This window comes from Lottia gigantea, assembly GCF_000327385.1.
Source record: "Lottia gigantea unplaced genomic scaffold LOTGIsca_18, whole genome shotgun sequence".
In the NCBI taxonomy this organism is placed as follows: Eukaryota; Metazoa; Mollusca; class Gastropoda; family Lottiidae; genus Lottia; species Lottia gigantea.
This window is the reverse complement of record NW_008708301.1, coordinates 1704898-1724575: the sequence shown is the minus strand read 5'-3', so window position 1 is coordinate 1724575 and position 19678 is coordinate 1704898. Positions and strand designations below refer to the sequence as shown.

Below are 19678 nucleotides of genomic sequence, written 5' to 3'. Positions count from 1 at the left end.
TCCCTGCAATCTTTTTACCGAATCTATTACAGCCTTTCATCACATTATCTTCTGTGCCATCCATAACATGCCACTATTCTTCTGTCTCGTGATCCAAACTTGGGCATTTCCTCAGGAGGCCTACGATTACAACCACAGGTCGTCATCATGACAGCATACACTTATCGTACAATAACCATAAGGTCACTTACATCTACCACCCAACAACTTTATAAATATATACCTACAATTCGACAACCAAAGCACCACATACACTTACCACCCAGCAGCCATAACCCTTACTGTCTTAAGCCACACAGTCTTAGAACCGTGCAGACTGCAGACAATGAACAGCTTACCTGTACCACTCTACGACTAATAGATCTGACAGCCACAAGACCACTTCAACTTACCACCCAACAACATTTTAGCTGAATGTGGCTTTTTGGCTGTCGCCTGTGACTGATGACAATGTGGTAAGTGTATGTGACCTTATGGCTGTCGGGTGGTAAGTATTTGTGGTTGTAGGGCTGTTGGGTGGTAAGTGATTGTGACCTTATGGCTGTCAGGTGGTAAGTATTTGTGGTTGTAGGGCTGTTCGGTGGCAGGTGTATGTGGAGTTATTAATTATCGGATGACAAGTGTGTGTGTGACCTTATGCTTGTTGGGTGGTAGGTGTATGTGACCTTATGGCTGCTGGTTTGTAAGTGAATGTAGCGTTATGAGTTAACGGATGACAAGTATAATGTGACCTTATGGCTGTGAAGTAAGTGAATGTGACTTTTTGACTGTCGGGTGGTAATTGTTTGTGATATCTTGGCCGCTGGATGGTAAGTGTATGTAGCCTAATTGCTGTCTGGAGGTAAGTGTTTGTGGCATTATTTCTGACTAGTGGTAATAAGAGTATGTGACTGTCAGGTGGTAAGTGTATGTGGCTTTTATGGCCGTCGGGTGGTTAATGTATGTGACCTGATTGCTTTCACGTGTATGTAGTTTTATGGCTGTCAAGTGGATAAAGTGTATGTAGTTTTATGGCAGTCGAATGTCATGAGTATTTGACCTTACGACTGTCTTATGACTCTCGGATGATAAGTGCATTTGGCCTTATTGATGTTGGGTGGTAGGTGTATGTGGTTTTATGGCTGTCGGGTGGTAAGTGTATACAGGAATAAGCAGATATACTGTACATATACAGATTTGATAGACTGAAACAAGGTACCAATAGACAAAAATATACTGAAAAGACTCCTAGCATATAAAGGGAGGTAATAATAAGACAATATAAATATTGGACTTGTACTGATATAAACCACAAAATAGCTTGAATTTATAAAACTCCAAAGCTTTCTTCTTAAAACTCATGGTCACTTGTATTCTATTCCACACGTTTGTATCTAATTCGTAAATGTTCTGATAAAGGTGTATTGTTTGTTTCCATATAAACTATTTGTTCCAATTCATCTCCAACTTTCTTAATTACTCTTGATAACTGCAAAAAAAGAATATTTGAAATATTTCTCCCTTAGAAAAGAAAATGCAAGTTTTTAATGGTTCCAAGTTTTATGAACAATTTATTTCAGAAACATATGATAAAGATACATTTCAGATTACTAACATGGTCATCAACATTACTTACAATACTTATGGGATATAAAAAATTACTTAATGGCAGAATGGAAATCATAATTATTAGATGAAATTTCATTATAAAAAAAAATGCGTTTCCATAATTACTTGAAGATACTTTAAATCAAAGAAGAAAATCTTGTACCTTTTTAGTTTCTGGATCTGAACCAAATGTTAATCTACCAACTGTATGTGATTCAGTTTTTATTTCTTCATTGTTAACTTCTCCTTCTTCAACTGAGGTGACACCTGTAAGTTAATACAAGTATTTTATTGTCATGGCTCTGTTGTGGACAAAACAGTTCATGAGCTGATCTTCCACTTTAATGCAAATTTATTTGGAGCTTCAGCGCATAAAAAGTAAGTGCCATGTACAAATATATAATTGTTACATAATACAACATATATTTCTCTCCTACACCTTAATTTGTCTGAAATTCCTCATACTGCTCTGCATTTTGATGTTTCTTTAGGTGTTTTCAAAACAGACTGAAAATCTGTTGATGTTTTAAGGTGTCAGTTATATAGGTATCTCTATTCATGACACAAATTAAGCTATTATCATTCAATACAAACATAAACTTGCATTTAAATAAGATACTAACCATTGTTGTGTGCTGTTAAAAAACCTATTTTATTGGTACCTGGTTGAATACGAATAAATCCAATTTCTCTATGTAATGGCTTCTTCTTCTCTACATCATATGAATTATAGCTAGAAATAATAATAGAACTAGTAATAAAATTTATATACATATTCATGTCTAAAAACTAAACACATCCAGTCAAATCACAAAGTTTTTATGAGATTTGTCATCAGTGAATTAAAAAACTTTTTGTTCTTCTAATGTGTTTGAGCTCTAACAAGTACATATCCTATTTCAACTTTTAAATTGAAACTTCTAGACAATTGTTCATTATGAGTATTTTCTGGGAAAGATATTGTATTTTTACCTAAACTGTATGTTAGGCTGACCAACTTGAAAAAATTCAACATCCTCTGAATACTTGACCTCTTTCATAGTAGGAAATATACAAACACCATTCGTAGATGTCCATTTTCCTAATATCCATTTTAATGATTCTAACGTAGGGTGAACAGGAGCTGAAAAAAGAGTATTATCAAAGAGTCACAAGTGTGTTTCTTGTCCAGGCTCACGGCAAGGATTCACATTTTGGAAAGAATGATCAAAAGCCAAGTGGTTAAAACAAATTAATTTCACAGAAAAGACTGACAATTTTTACTTACTGATACAAGATGATAAGGTTGCTATTTAACTAACTATTTCAAGAAATAAACTTGAACAAACCTGAAGCCATGGTTGTATCAGAGCAGACCTGATGATAGAATATGTTTACAATTTGTGTCTTATATTTTTTTTACTTCTACTGAATCAATATCAATGAAATTCCTTTTCTGCTCAGCCACAATCATAAATGATAATGTTATTATCTATGTCAATGACAAATATTCAAGGATTAAGGTACTGCTATAATAGTTGGTATTGTTGCTGGCTAATGTTTTGTTTTCGTACCTTAATACTGATATCAACTGTGGTCAAATCGGGGGCACTGACACTTATAAGTGTCTGGTAAAAAATTTTGTCAATATCACATGCTCTGACAGTATCAATATGATGGAACAATCCATTCAATGTAGGTAAGATTTCTTCAATTGGAGCTTATTCCCCTTTCATTCTCACAAATGATTGATAATTTAGGGTATGTTTGGTCTGTCTGCACCTTATTATAGTCGAGAAATAATTATTACGACTTTGCTTTTAATTATGACAAAAAATAACCAGTAACAATAGTCTAGCATAACCCATCCAAGGACAATGGGATAATCCTTTCATGTTTACCGCAATGTTTTGGTTTGTAATGTTGGCATTTATTGGTTCAAAACTACTTCCGTTTAGAATTTCTACCAATCACTAAATCCGACAAAAACATTTTTTGGTCATGCGCAATCATATTGTTGTGATTCTGTAAGAAATGGAGTATGAAGGTAATCTTCGTTAATTTATTGGGAAATTTGGGCTTGTTTTATCTCTTGAACTCTGATATTTGAAAGATCAAATATTTAGTGACAGCATTTTATATTTAAAAAAAAAATAACACAGTCCGCTGAAAGAGAACAGAGATCTTAGCTCATTTTGCCTCGAAACCATTGTATTTCCTCAATAATTTGAATAGTTATCAGTTCTGTGACATATATGAGTAAAATCTTATGTCTTTTGTGGTATTTTACCTTTCCATACTCAAATAATGCCAAGATTTCAAGCTGTAAAGTGAGGAATGTAATTTGCTATCTGAAATATTGAAGCAGTCGACGTAATTTCATTTTACCGGAAGTAATATTTACGGAAGTAGAGTTACGTCCCCTTAGCTTTAACACCGCAAACACGAAATAAAAATTCTGAAGAAAAAACTTTGGTAAAACTAATGAAAAAAAGGTCGAAATGGCTGCTGCAGAAGGTTTGATACCTTCTTCAGATGCAATATTATCAAAAGGAGACGCTGGAAATGGACAGATCAAGTTAGAAAGCTCAGAAATTTCCAGACAAGTTTTGTCACAGCAACTTCAATATTCACAAGAGCCAGAGTGTGAAGGAGAGGCAGCAAATGAATCTCTTCAAGATGATCCAATTTTAGAAATCAATATAAACAATGTGGTGTGTTCATTCAGTACCAGATGCCATTTAAATCTTAGGAGAATTGCTTTAGAGGGATTTAATGTTGAATTTAAGAAAGAGAATGGAATGTGTAACATGAAATTAAGAGTTCCAAATGTTACAGCAAGCATTTGGTCATCGGGAAAAATCACATGTACTGGAGCAACAAGTGAAGAAGATTCTAAGATTGCTGCTCGCAGAATAGCAAGGCGTCTACAAGTCATGGGGTTTAATGTTCGTTTTTCAAACTTTCGTGTCGTTAATGTTTTGGGAACTTGTTCCCTTCCATTTGGAATAAAAATAACACTATTTTCTCGAGAACACAAAGATAAAGCCAGTTATGAGCCTGAACTTCATCCAGGAGTCACATATAGAATTAAAGATCCAAAGGCAACTTTGAAAATATTTTCTACAGGAAGTATTACTGTCACTGCTCCCTCTGTTTACAATGTCCAATGTGCTATAGAACATATTTACCCTCTTGTCAGTGAATTTAAAGCTGACAATATTGACAGAAAACAGCGTAAACTTGAACAAAAATATTTGAAGACTCATCATAATATAACGGACTCTCGTATTGTGATTCAAGATGAAGAAGAAGAGGCTGGAGTGTCTGAAGGAGATGACACTGATGAGGAGTCATTTGATAGTGATGAAAGTCAGGACTAAATTGTGTTATGAAAATGTTTGATTGGTTAAAACTGTAACTCAGAAAATGTTAAAACTTTCACTTTGTGTTACTTCTGAGTAGACTGATGACATTGTGTGTATTAAATGCAAAAGTGTGGTTCTAAAGTCAAAATTTATTCTATTATGCACATTAGTTTATAATATGTGTTTAGTAGATTTCTAGGTATAATTTGTTTGAAGGAAACTTACACTGGTATTTGATATTTTTGTATAAATTTAAGAAATTAAGACTATTGGTTTCAGGGTTTACTACTTAAAATAAACATTCAACCAACATAGGGTATCTTGGATTCGTATTTTGTAAGGATATAAGAATCTTTGATACATATGTGGATTTATAGTTATAAATGTTATGTGTTTGTGGTTCGTTTTTTTTTAACCAGTTCAAGTGCTATAATTGCTTATTTTTGAAATCCGTTTTTTCTTATAAGTTAAGCTTATGTGTGTTTAAAAGTTTAAATGTTAATGAAAGAACTTGAGTGAATATTAAATCATGGTGTGTACTAACTTTGATAACAATTATTTTCAAGCCTGAAACTAAAGTGCTACAAATGCTGTGCGACTGAACTTAGGCAGAAAAGGTCATAAGCTTAAACCTACATAGATATTAGTTAATGATTTGTTACATAACCTGCCACCTTGACACCAGCTTTAAGGATAGGTTAAGTAATGAAGGATTTGATACTGATATTTTGAACCATGTCACTTGTATTATGATTCTGTTTTGTTTAATTCTGTTGTAGTTTATTGAATAAAGATAAGTACTCTATTCTACTAGTGTTTTTTTGTGGTCCATTACACAAGGGCCAAGAAAGCATAGAGGGCCAATTCTTGAAAACACTAGCAATAATAAATCCATACAAGCAAGACAATTCCGTTAATGCCAAAGTATGGCAAAATCGAGAGTAAAAGTTGTGTATTAGTATCATGAGATACAACCATATCAATTCATGCTTGGTTTCCCTGAGAAACTGTTCATAATCAGTCAGAGGTTAATGATCTAAGTTGCTTCCAGTATACTGTCCCACTAAAATAACACTGATTAGGTTATTATGGCAAATAATTCATGGTTTCACATATACTACATACAAATTTGCCTTAATTTGGCATATATGTGCATCTTTGTTTAAATACAATATTTGGTTCAAGGAACGGTTCAGATATTCAAATAACACCTAGAGGTTCAAACAGCAAGTTATATTGAATGCTTTTTATGAAATATTTGAGAAGAGGCCATTTAAAGCAGAAACCTTAGATGAAACTCCAAAAAGATTATTAATTGAATTGACTAACACATATTATCACTTTAATTAGGATGTAAAACTTCACTTGATTCTTTTCCATTTCTATATTTATGGCCAATAATACTTTGGTCTCAGAAGCAGGAATTTTTTAGCTTGCCAGTCAATATGAGCCTTCATATCCATGAAAGTCAAGAATTATCCGCGTTTGAATAATGAAATGGCAACTCGTCATTTTAAGATACTCTGTGATAAATAGAAAAGGCATATATATATATATATAAATAATGAGTAAAATTTGTAATATATTTAAAGGAATTATGCTAGTTTCTAACATTTCTAGTACTTCTGAAGACTATTTACATATTCAAGACTAAAATCAACCCCCTTAAATGGCACATCTGTCCCTTTAAATGTACTCATATATGTATATTTCCAATTTGAACATTAATATTTAGACTTTCTATTGTGAATTGAATTTTAATATGAGATGATTAAGGGTGTATTATGTGTTCATTATTTCCCTCAAGCTGTTTCCCCTGTCTATTTTTTATCTGCATCCAATCATTTACAATGGTAATAAAATGATTCTTAATGTGTGTTTCAAGTATCACATTGTCTCAACATACACAAAATACATACATGAAGTTGAGACATAATCTAAAACATACAAGTTGTTGGGATGCATATTAAATCATTTCTTTGTCGATTTAAACAAAGAATACTGTCTGGTAAATCATAATTAGTGGACAAGAGTTTATTTTCTCATCAATTTGACCAGTTGACTAGTGATGATCAAGGCTGCTGCTTTGAACGTAAGGATTATGAATGCAGAATTTTGCTAGGAATAACAAACGTTATGCCTGTCTTACAGAACAGAACAATTGCATGAAGACTTGCAACTTGTCCCTCCTGGTAAAGGGATTGTAAAGAGGTTTTCTTGATTCTTTATGTGTAACTGGTACACTGATAGTATCAATTTGCACCATTCCAATTTTCAATCAAACATCTGCAGACCCTGCAGTTACACTAGAACTAAGTTTTTGATGATGTCACTAATCGCAAAATATGCTTTTTTACATAAAGCCCTTTGATATTATTGCATGATTATCTTTCCAGCAAGTTTAGGATCGTATGAAAATGGAGCATTATGTTATGAAGATTTTCCTACAACAAGTGAACCTCTCTATTTATTAGGTGAAAAATATAGTACCATATACGGTAAGATATATCATTTCTTATTAGAAAGTAATTTCATCAACAGGCTTTTAAAGAATGGCTATCCAATCCTAAAATAAGCAAGGAATAGTGTAATCAACAAGACCAAGACATACAGTTTGCACACATTTCAAATGGCAAAATCAAAACATATGATACAGAATGAGTCTGGTGATACCATTATAATTCTTACATGCTAAAAACTTATTATTTACAGATAGGGATGAGCTAAAACATGATATTTTATCAAGGATATGGTTCACTTATAGAAGAAACTATTCACATATAGGTATGAAATATTTTTTACAATTTTATTAAAGTCATCATTGTGAAAATTTGATTTGTGTGGTAATTACATGGAAGACTCTCTATAATACACCTTCATGCAAAGATCAAAGTTTCCTACTTGCATCAGTGTAGCTGCATAATTGCTTATGTTCTTATTTCCTTGATGACAATCTTAATAGTTGAAATTTTGTGTACATGTAAACCTAAAAACACTGTATGTTAAAATTATCACAATGTAAAAATTAATAGTCTAATTGCAATTTGCAGGTGGTTGTGGACCAAATAATGATACAGGATGGGGTTGTATGTTACGATGTGGACAGATGATGTTAGCTCAAGCTTTAGTGCTTAGACATCTTGGTAGAAGTAAGTAGTAATTTGAATATAGACAGTGGTGCATGTCCTTGACACCTGTATGAATTAGAATTAATATTAGATGTCAAATGCAGACAAACCACACTTGTAATTCAAAAATGATTTGGTAAACAATGTCTTGCATAATTTATATGAAATGGACCATTATTAGGAAATGGATACAAGAATTTTGAGTCATCTTGTTAATCACGTGAAACTTGTTTTGGGTTTGGAAATGTATGGACTCAATGGAAATATGAAAAGTTTTTTGCCCCACTTTGCTTGTTAGCAAGAATCAACCACATGAACCAACAAAATTTCAAAAGGTATTTTATTTGTCCTTTTCTACAGAATGGAGATGGAATCCTCAAGTATATGATCAAAATTATTGGAAGATATTAAAAATGTTTCAAGATAAAAAGACTAGTATTTATTCCATACATCAAATAGGTAGGTACCTAGTGAGTTTTTCTTTAAATATATTAGAAACACTATATTGCCCTTCCTTGAAAAAGATCATGTATATGCAGTACTATTTTTTGGTTTGAAATATAAGAATTATACGCAAAGAGATTGAAAGGCCCTATGTTGAGACGAAAAACCAGCAAAATTTGAAGAAACATTATATTGAATGAGTGTAAAATATGTATTATAATTTATATGTTAATCCTCGACATAGTTGCTTCATCAGACTGGTATAGAACTTTTTTTGTCTTTTAATATAAGTACTTAATACTTATTAAACATAGCAATACAGTGGATAAATATCTCCTAGGCTTATATCTCTTATGAATGTCCTTGTACAATATTTTGTTGTAATAATTTGTAACTTGACCCTATTTATAGCATCAATGGGTGATTCTGAAGGAAAAGCAGTAGGTCAGTGGTTTGGACCAAACACAATAGCTCAGGTTTTAAAGTAAGTAATGTCTGACAGAAAGATATCAATATTTTAAAACTAAGTTCCCAATGTTTTTAATCTAACATTTAGTACAATATAATTTAGAAAACCAACTCTGGTGATGCTTTATCACAAGGCTCAGAATCTGTCTTATACCTTGACTTCTATAGTCACTATTCTTGTATCACAAAATGGATTGATTTGATTGGATTGTATGCCAGCAAGTGCAGAAAAACATACTGTTTACAGATTTACTATTAAGGACTTTAATTTGCTGAATTTGCTAGAGTAAAATCCAATCAAATCAGATTTACAAATTTTCGTGTTAAAAGAATAGGACATTGGGTGAAACTGAAAAATAAATGTTATTCCCCATTCATTGTAATATTACAGAAAGATATCAATATATGATGGTTGGAGTAATTTAGTAGTACATGTAGCAATGGATAATACAGTAATAGAAAGTGATATACGTAAGTCAATTATACTTATCACTATTACATCACGGTGTTCTTTTTCACCGACATGAAGTAATGTATTATATGAAACTGATAATATGATATTAAATCTGTAGACAAAGCTAGTAAAAGAACCGTTTCTTCACTTTCTCCAATTAGATCTGAACGGAAGGCTTTATCATGTTTTGAATCTGACTGTTTAGCATGAAAATTGATATACGTAATATGACTACAGTATTCACTCATTTATAATTTCAACTTTCTATACATAAGATACCTGATGGAATTTATCATATATATTTGTAGGTGATCTATGCCAATGTGATAGTAAAAAATCAAAACAGTCAGATATTAATGGTACAGATAAAGAAGGTTTTACAAACTGTGATTTTGAATCCCACCCCTCAAGTTATATAGCACCTGACAGAATATTGAAATCAGAAAGATGGAAACCATTACTATTGATAATTCCACTGAGATTAGGATTAACTGATATAAATCCTGTTTATTTTGATAGTTTAAAGGTATGTCAAGTCTCTAGTTTAATCATTTTGTCTATTATGCTGTGAAATATCTTTCAAGAGATAACAAGTTTTGCACAACTAAATGAGTTGTATCAATTCGCACTTTTTATTATGTAATTGAAATTGATGAGGCATGTTTTATTTTAAACTATGTGAAATTATTATTGTTTTGTAGAGTTGTTTAGGATTAAAACAGTCAGTTGGTATTATTGGAGGTAAACCTAATCATGCCCATTATTTCGTAGGTTATTTAGGTAAGTATAATAGTAATTATCAGAGGTTTAGATACCCACATTACTATATATTTACAGTAAATACCACATTGTTTTACTGAACTCAATATCATCCAACCAAAATTCTAGTACACATATAATTATGTTCTTGTGTGGTTGAAACATAACTTTTGAGAAATATTTAAAGCATATCAATGCTAGATGTAGAATTTTTCAATAGCGCTACTGTAATAAATTAATCATTTATATCTTTTATTACCAGATATGTAAAAGGATGGATGGATGTTATTTGATGAGCTTATAGTATTATTATCATGATAATATTATTGTTTTATAGTTTAATAATTAAATATATAAGTATTGTTATTTAAGAAATAATTAAAGTTAATTTTTTGTAGGAGATGAACTAATATATTTAGATCCTCACACTACACAAGTTTATGTCGATTTAGAGGCCAAAAGTTCTACAGATGTAACGTATCATTGTCCTTTTCCTGGTCGAATGAAATTAACTCAATTAGATCCTTCAGTTGCTGTTGTAAGTGTTTGTATTATTAATTTCAGTCAGTACTGATAATTGTAGTGTTTCTGTAGTAAAGAGGTGTTTTGACTTTGAAATATTATAACTTATGCCTTCAAAAAACAATCTGTTTGTACACACAAACAAATTCGAACTTGACTGAGATCTTATCCATTCCAATGCTAACACCAAATCTCACATATATATTTCTTCAAATAAGTTATTTTAGTCATTTGTGTTTTGTGATAAAGGGGAGTCAATTTGTTCTCTTTGTTTTGTCTCATAGCTTACCTCATCAGTTTAATATTTCCAGGGTTTTTATTGTGGTACAGAAGAAGAATTTGATGATTTATGTTTAACTTTTAGTAAATTTATAATTGAAAAAAGTAAAAATCCTATGTTTGAATTACATAAAGTGCGACCAGCTCATCTTCCAGCTAGTGATAGTGATTTTTATACTCATTATTCTTCACATAGTACAGGTTTGTTTTCTTTTTATTCTTCAAGTTCCATTTTATTCAGTTTCTTTTTCACAGTAATCACATCAAGGGTAATATTTGCTTGTGAGACAAATCAATTTTGTAGGAATGTTGGTCCTGAATTGAAAGCGTTGGTGCTTGGTGGTTTATTGTAACAGAACCTGATGTCATATTTTTATCTGAATAGTGCTATAAATAGCTAACTCATAATACTTATAATTGTATCTATGTATGCTGCATTGTGATATTGAATGATTTCATTTTTTATATTGTAGAGTATACAGTGTTACAAGGAGCAGAAGGTGGAGGGTCCACTGATAGTGATGAAGAATTTGAAATTTTATAATGATTCTATTCAAATGCTTTTGATTTATATTGCAACAGACATTCAGTGATTTTATTTAAGGGTATTTAACAGAGTCACAAGTATGTGTTCATCAGTCAGCTTTTTACCCATTGTTACATGGATCATAACCTTTACATAGTTAGCAACTATCATTATGGTTACCAGTTGATTAAAGCTGTCCATTGGTTATCAATGGTTATTACCTCTGGACAGGTTACAATATATGGTTAGACATTTCCAGTTACCAATGGTCTTATATTTATGATTATTAGTTACCAGTCATAATAGCTTTTACCAACCTGTTGGCATTATGTATGAAAATATTAAATATTGTATCTTTTTTTTTTTGTAAACAATATTTTATTCAAAAAGAATAGGATTGGGGAACAGGCTTTCACCTATATCACCCCTTTCCCAATATATCTATGTATGTTATTCTCATAAATATATCAATATAAATACAGCATCATCTTATTAATAAGAAATTTATTGTGCCAGCTTGAGCTTCTTGTTTTTTGTAAGTGTTAAGATTACAAGTCATATAAACAATGCTTTTCCAATGTCAAGCTTCAGACCAATTTATTATATAACAATGCACTATATAGATACGATTTTAAGAAGATGAAATGTACAGCTTATTTATTTCATAGCTTGCCTATTGGCTGAAATAGGTTTAAAATAAAAATGACATATATAATTGATAAAATAATAGGGTGTGTGCTAAGTATATATTTTGTATTGTGATTTGGGAATAGAGAATGAACTTGTTATGTTTTTATGATGCCTGATTATTAAAAGGTTGATGAGTTATCTTTATCTGTATATTCTATTTCACCATGTTGAATACTGTATTTGTTGAAAAAATGTTCCTGCGATTCCTAATAATTGCAGTATTCAATATATGTGACTTGTGTGTAATACTAGAGGTACAATCAGCATCCTGGTTTTTATGCTATGTGATATAAGAAGTGTATAATAATGTATGATAATAATTAAATAATCATTTTAAATATCATTGTTATCATAATTGTTACAATCAATAAAAGTTAAAATTTCACATTTTCTTGTAACTAATTGACTAAACTCATCTCAAGCTGCTGACCCAGTCTCGTGACTGCTTGTTTTGGAAATGAAAGACTTTCATACGAGAAAAGTTTGAAACTTACTATTACATGGGTGAGAGGGCAATAACAATAACAAATACAATGTGCAGACTCTTGACATATCTAATTCATAATAGATTATCTCTTGCACAGGTTTCAGATACAAAACAAAAAAACAAAACAGCTCTGTTTTATAGTGCAGGTAATCTTTCCAATATAGGACTGATGGCAAATAAACAAAGTAAGAATACAGTAGGGAGAAGTCAACAATGAGATTTATCTACAAAACAACTGTTAATTGTGATGTCATCACAGTTGAATTTAAATGTTGTCTTGCAACATTGTAATACAGAGTTCAGTACCTTTATATTATAGATGGCGTTGAAACGAATGTCTCTAATAGCAGACAGCAAGAAATATTTTGTTTATAAGTCATCAGGTGATCAATATTCTTGCTATTTAATGACATATGCAAGAAATATTTTGCTGAGATCTTGAAATAAAATGGCTAATGCCAATGGTACTGAACAGTTTGGACACAGGTAAACACATTTTTCAGAACAGATGTACAGTCAGAGTAAACATGATGAATCAATTCTTGTTATTGAGTAATAAGACACCTGACTAAACTTTATTTTATCAACAATCTAAATATAAATTTAAAGTTAATTTCAGAAAATTTAAGTTGGCCTTTACTTTATGATGCCTGGATATAGTCTTCATATTTCTTTCATGGCTACGAATTGGACGAAAAGAACAGGGAATTTTGACTAATGCCAATGTGCTAAAAGCTCAATATCAGGAGCTTGTAGGACCTTTCAAAGTGAATAGCTAATGTTCAATTGCAATTCCAATCAAACATAATGAAAGTGACTACTGTCTCAATACCCATACCTTTTCAACAAACGGTAATGACCAATGCATATATTAATGTTGTAATGATGATCTTCTTAGAGCTTAGTTACTATTTTCTCCTCAGTGCAGAGAAATCATACTTCTGATTCTTATTCTGAAAAGGGATACAGATGTCTTGAATCTACTTTAACACCTGAGAAATAGAATATTTAGATATTTAGATTACTATAGAGTATAATGTGTTCAAACATTAATTGCTATTGTCTGGCACAACTCTCTTGTAGCTTATTCGAATCACTGAGATAGGTGTTTCTTGATTAGTCTATTACAAACCTATCTTACAAAGAACAAGAAAGCGCCTTATCATTTTATTATAATTTTAGTTCTGTTGATGGTTATGGGTTTAAGTTAGATGAAGATGCAGATTATCATACCTATGAAGAGTTTATGTCAGGGTATATTTATGTATTGGCAAGAAGAGCTTCACGATGGAAAAATGTTATTGGTTCAGATCAAGAAACACTTTCGAAGACAACTAAAGGTACAGTAGGCCTTACACATTTTCATAAAACATATTACGTTTATTTTATTAATAATCTTAAAAAAAGTTTTAAGACAGAATGTATATCAGTCTGTTTGAGCATTAGAATTTGACATCATTTGCTTGGTAACTTCCAATAAATGGTTGTCATTAGTTCTAATCTTGGTCACTGATCTTGAATAAGTCATCTCTCCTCAATCAACCCAGCTGTAAATAGGTAGAAATAAACTGAGAAAGATCCACACCAAGAGGTTTGGTCAAGGGCCAAGACAGGACAGGATTCTCATGAACTTAAGTTGTGGGTTTTTTTTTCTCTTAAAGTGCATCTGGTTAACACATATAAGTTTTGCTTTTGTAGACCAATTTTAGACATCATAGTTAGGATACTTATATACTTATATCAGGAAATGATTGCAACTGCAACTACACCAGCATGTATGATTATATTGATTTTCTTGTAATATTAATTTTTTTAGACACATGTAGCCTAGACAATATTTGATATCTTATTCAAGGCTGATAGAATTATATTGAGTTATAACTTATGAAAAATACAAATATCCAGTGAACTATAAAATATCATTACTGATAATGAAAATAGTTATTTTGATTAAACATGTATTTCTGTGGAAGAATTGATTTTTTTGAGTGAAATGAGATCCATATTACGAACATCTGTTACCATTGAGAATAAAAACTGATATTAAAAAAAACTACTAGAGAATATACATACAGCCTATATGAAACAGTCTAGTAGTCTTCTGGCCTCAGATATTATGTTGACTTAAAAACAATGTGAACAGCAAAAATAAAATACTGTGAAATCATAATTTTTGTGGATTGAATGAATGATAAACCCAAAGGTTACAGCCAATAGCATGCATAGTATTAATAATTTTGAGAAGTATTAACAGACAATGGTAGTGAACAAATTTACACATATCACTACCTACTGTCATCTATTTGTCTGTTAATAGATTTGAAATATCAGGTTCAAATAGTAATGATAGTTACATTAGACAAAGGAATATATTAAAAATATAATTTAGGGAAGAAATTTTATTTATATATCGAGTGCAAACTTACTATACTTTAATTTTTTGTGAGATCAGATTGCAGTACACTTATTTATTTTACCATCATATATTTGTTTTGTAGTAAAAAGATTTTGTAGAAAAGGAATTCCAACAGAACACAGACCATCAGTAAATATTAGTTTTTTTTACAAACTAAATTCTCAGATTTACAAGTATTGGAAATATTGAATATATATGAGTACCATAGCTCTCTGATGTTTATTTCTGGTGAAAGATTAAGTCTTTTTAGTCAACCAAACTTGGGTGGTTCCTTTTTAAAAATTTGTAGAATTTTTTCAGATTTTCATTGTCCCCCATCAAATTTCTGCCTTCAAATAGAATAATTAAATAATTACCTTTAATTACAAACTGATTAAAATTTGGCATGTATTGTAAGATATGTTGATACTATTTTTAATGATATTATGGTGAATATTTGAAATAGGTATGGATGGGTTTAACCAATGCAGAATTATATTTACGTGATAATCCCAGAATGTATGATAAACTGATAAATGAAAAAGCTGATCCTAAAGTTGAAGAATCCATTAAACTTGGTAAATTTGTTTTTATATTCCTTAAACTTTTTTCCACGTTCCATGTGAAAACATTTTATGACCAATATTTCTGTGAGATAATTAAAAGTTTGTTGCAAAGGGGAGCTGCTTCTCATGTTCCTCAGTTATAATTTCTGCTGTACAAACGTAATAATGAAATAATTCACAAAAGAATCTATAAGAATAAAAGAGGAATTAAATTTTAGGTGTTTGTGATGATCATATATGGAAAAAAATCTTTGTTTGAGTATATTTATGCTACAAGAGTGTTTTTTCAGATATACATCGTACCTTTCCTGATAATATATATTTTGCTGATATAACTGATCCTCAAGCTATGAGATTACCATTAAAACATGTTCTATCTGCTGTTGCTATCAAAAATTCAAGAGTTGGCTATTGTCAGGTAGGTTTATTTTACTCTATAGCATATTTGTCCTTCAAGAAATTTTCCCCTGGTTTAAAGAGAGTTTCTGAAATTTTTTTTGTGTACTCTTATAGCCTTTTTGCACAATTATTGTTATTTAAGCTATGTCTATTGTGCCTGGTGCAAGATTTGTAATAGTACTTTTTCTACTGTACACAATCAGATATTACAAGTTGATTTTCGATACCATTTGAGCAGCATTGACAGCATTTTTGGTCTCATCTTGGACAATATGATAATGATTACAGACACTATTTTAAACAGTCTCACATATGTCTTTAAGTATATTAGATCTTATTTTCCCCAATCTGGCTGAGGCCATATCTAAATGTCAGGGTCAGGTATTATGTAATAAGTTTTGATACAGTGTTATTATTGAGTTATTTATCTTGTAGTATATGATGTACTAAATAATATTAATGAAATTTGAACACTGAAGCTAATATTAATTGTACATTTATCTAGGGGTTAAATTTTGTTGCTGGATTATTATTATTAGCTGTTAAAAACGAAGAGAAGGCATTTTGGTTACTAGACACCCTGATAAATGACATTCTGCCAGGTATATTTTAGGATATCTTTGACATTTTATTTTCTCGTTTGCATTTTCAATGACAATGATCAATTTATTTCTGATTCCATTGTGTAGTATATTATTTCTGTGAAATTGATGTGTTATTTTTAGATTTCTATGCTCCTGATATGATAGCTCTCAAAACAGAACAGGAATTACTTGGTGAAGTTGTTAGGTAGGTGAGATGAAGGTGCAATTTGCAAATATGAATATGATATAGTTTAACATAGATCTTTCTACATATGGCATTAATAGAAATTCATCTTTTCCATAGACTGCCATAGTACAGTACAGTGCGTATGTAGGCGTCATTTATAGTTCTGAACTGGCTTATTGAAAATATTTTTTAAAGTTAAGATGATAAGCTGATATCAGTGTATGCAACTGTAGTTGTTGACATAAGAATATGTACCATATAACATTTTCTTGATGATTTTTTCAACCTTTGATGTCTAAGGGCTTTTACAAAAACATGACTGCCTATATTTTGTTCTAAAGTTCTTATTTAACTGATACCGGAACTTTTTTTTCAGATGGAAGCTACCAGCTGTACATGCACATTTAGAAGTATTAGGTGTACAGTGGATGTTAATTGGTATGAAATGGTTTATATGTTTATATGCTGATGTTATGCCAGTAGAGGTGAGTATTGAATTGTTACTTACCCATAGCCCATTTAATTTGAAAATTGATTGGGAATTCACTGAAACAATACAGACAAATAATGTACATTTTGTCAATCATATAATGATTTATACATCATTATAACTTCCTCTTAGTTTATAATAATAGCAATTATTTCCCTTTGAAAGTCTTTATCAAATACAAGCAGGACCTATAGAGTACTAAGAGTTTGTGTTTCTCAACTCAATACTGATAGAAATTATCTAATAACCTTATGGAGACTCTGAGGAATCATGATGATATACCAAACTATTAAAAGTTAAAAGGTTATTTGACAGAAGTATCAATACTTGGGCATGTACTTATTTGAACCCGGCTCTAAAGATTACACATGGTGTCATTAATTACAATATCATAATTGTTGTTACATGTTATGAAGATAATTTATAAGTTGATTAATTTGTCTTTCCAGACAGTATTAAGAATATGGGATTGTTTGTTCCTGGAAGGACCTAAAATATTATTGAGAGTTGCGCTGACTCTTATTAAATTAAATAAAGACAAGATATTGGCCTGTAAATCATTTCCTGATGCTGTTAATTTATTCCGAGATCTTGTTAAAGATCCTTCTACATTACAATGTCACAGTTTCCTTGAGGTAAGTTATAAAGACAAAACTGTTACTTACCTGATTTTAAAAAGTTTGAACATTAATGCTTTCTGAATATTAACCTGTCTGTCTCACATGTTAAAAATGTTCATTTTTTTACTAATTTTCATTAGACATGGTATGTAGGTATATGATCCAAAAAAATGAAGTTCGATAGTTTGTGACAATTTTAATTTAATCCCCTTGTTAACCCTCTTGGTCTCGAATAGTGAAAGTGCAACAGCACTAACTGTTTGAACTGAAGATCAAATTATTTCACATGCCAAGTATGAATTTTTGGAAGCTGTCACATCTTCTGACTACAATAGCATGAGAAATATTTTGGGAACTTGTTTGTTTTTTTTAGAGTATATTTAAGGAAACTGGAAGTTTTCCTACAGCAAGAATAAAGAAGATGAGAGAAGATTGTCACAAGAGAGTTCTGAGAAATTCCTAATTTCTCTACTACTGATATTTTTATTGTTATATTTTGCAAGGAGTTGTTTACATGCTGTATTCCATGGAAATATTTTGCTTATGATTGTCACAATACACATATATACAATACATTAGGTGAAAAGTATCATGTTGATAGTGTTTAAGTGGTTACTGTCTCATATCATTCAATTAAACATGTTCTATTATTGTGTTAGTCTTTAACTATTGATCACAAATAGGACCAAAATTTAATATTAGATCATGAAACTCATTGTAACTATTCAATAAATATACTAGATACTTGATCAAACAAGTAATTTCTTTATGATATATATGGTTACTTGTTTGAGTCCTAAAATCTAATACCTTTTGATAGATAAATATTTAGAAATGTATAATTGCTAAGCTGAAATAATAACCTATGTCTATTTCTTTGTTAACATTCATACTTTTCTAGTCATTTTTACCTTCTTTCTACCTATATAATGACCTAGTCTATATCCGCATATTGATTATTATATTATTATATTATTTAACAAGCAGTGACCCATGCTCGATTAAACTTGCTTCCAGCAATACCAGTACTCAAAGGGACAAGTTTGCCATCCATCTGACCAATTATATCTTAGTCTCAGAATCAGGAATTTTTTGCTCAATTTACCAGTACTTGATTTCACAGCTCACTGCCAAAATTTGAACCTTTAAATCCTAGTTAATCTAGAATTATTGGTGTTTGAAAGTTAAAAAGACGTCTCATCTTTTTTTGAGACTCTACCATAAAAAGAAAAGACACATATATAGAAATAGAAAGTGAAATCAATAGTTTGAGGTATTTTATAAGAAAGTATGCAATTTTCATACATTACTAGTACTTCTGAAGACTATTTATAAATATTTAAGATCAAAGATCAAAAATGGCGAATCTGACCCTTCAAGAGAAGTTAAGTTGATTTTATCAAGTAAGCATAAGCAATAACCAAACCAATATTTCAGTGTGGATTTATAAAGGTAGTTATTGTTGATGACATTAACACTCATATGTTGTAAATGAATTAGATGTATTCCAAAGTAAATAAATGTTAGTATATCAGATGGAAAAGTGTAAGCATAAAAAGTTCAATAGTTTAAGGGTTATCAATGATTTGCTGGCACACAACTAACTGGCACATGCTGACGTAAGCTTATATTTGATATTTTGAACAAGCTACTGTGATAGTGTAAGAGATGAATGTATTTGATGTATGAGTTTTCTATCTTATCTGTAATTATGATTTATTGTCTTGATAGTATTAGATAACCTAT

At 30.8% G+C, this 19678-nt stretch overlaps 3 protein-coding genes across 3 annotated transcripts; 2 read left to right on the top strand and 1 right to left on the bottom strand.

Annotated features, from left to right (window-relative positions):
• Positions 1 to 1261: 1261 nt before the first annotated feature.
• On the bottom strand, positions 1262 to 3170 carry LOTGIDRAFT_231221 (hypothetical protein). Its single transcript, XM_009052249.1, has 5 exons — positions 2916 to 3170; positions 2560 to 2710; positions 2211 to 2320; positions 1751 to 1854; positions 1262 to 1468 (listed from the first exon to the last, which is right to left on the bottom strand). The coding sequence occupies exons 1-5, from the start codon at positions 2923 to 2925 to the stop codon at positions 1355 to 1357; spliced, it is 489 nt and encodes a 162-aa protein (XP_009050497.1). The 5' UTR covers positions 2926 to 3170; the 3' UTR covers positions 1262 to 1354.
• Positions 3171 to 3590: 420 nt separating this feature from the next.
• Positions 3591 to 11212, top strand: LOTGIDRAFT_187088 (hypothetical protein; the record flags this gene model as incomplete). The annotated part of the gene is made up of 11 exons (XM_009052248.1): positions 3591 to 3613; positions 7331 to 7432; positions 7647 to 7718; positions 7985 to 8083; positions 8423 to 8521; positions 8918 to 8990; positions 9366 to 9445; positions 9737 to 9954; positions 10130 to 10208; positions 10586 to 10725; positions 11021 to 11212. Coding segments are annotated over exons 1-11 (1167 nt in total), but the record flags the coding sequence as incomplete, so codon positions are not given.
• A 1816-nt stretch (positions 11213 to 13028) lies between these two features.
• Positions 13029 to 19154, top strand: LOTGIDRAFT_187086 (hypothetical protein). Its single transcript, XM_009052247.1, has 10 exons — positions 13029 to 13177; positions 13874 to 14031; positions 15190 to 15236; positions 15553 to 15664; positions 15943 to 16070; positions 16557 to 16653; positions 16777 to 16840; positions 17199 to 17307; positions 17762 to 17947; positions 18306 to 19154. Exons 1-10 carry the CDS (start codon positions 13140 to 13142, stop codon positions 18393 to 18395), a joined length of 1029 nt encoding a protein of 342 aa, XP_009050495.1. The 5' UTR covers positions 13029 to 13139; the 3' UTR covers positions 18396 to 19154.
• The last annotated feature ends 524 nt before the right edge of the window (positions 19155 to 19678 follow it).

Excerpts from the sequence above, each read along its gene's own strand:
- LOTGIDRAFT_231221 (XM_009052249.1), bottom strand. Across the intron at positions 2,321-2,559 it reads CAGCCTAACATACAGTTTAG|CTATAATTCATATGATGTAG; the intron begins GTAAAAATACAA and ends TATTATTTCTAG. Across the intron at positions 1,469-1,750 it reads CAGATCCAGAAACTAAAAAG|TTATCAAGAGTAATTAAGAA; the intron begins GTACAAGATTTT and ends CTTTTTTTGCAG.
- LOTGIDRAFT_187086 (XM_009052247.1), top strand. The coding sequence starts at position 13,140 with ATGGCTAATGCCAATGGTACTGAACAGTTTGGACACAG. Across the intron at positions 15,237-15,552 it reads CAACAGAACACAGACCATCA|GTATGGATGGGTTTAACCAA; the intron begins GTAAATATTAGT and ends TATTTGAAATAG. Across the intron at positions 16,841-17,198 it reads TTACTTGGTGAAGTTGTTAG|ATGGAAGCTACCAGCTGTAC; the intron begins GTAGGTGAGATG and ends CTTTTTTTTCAG.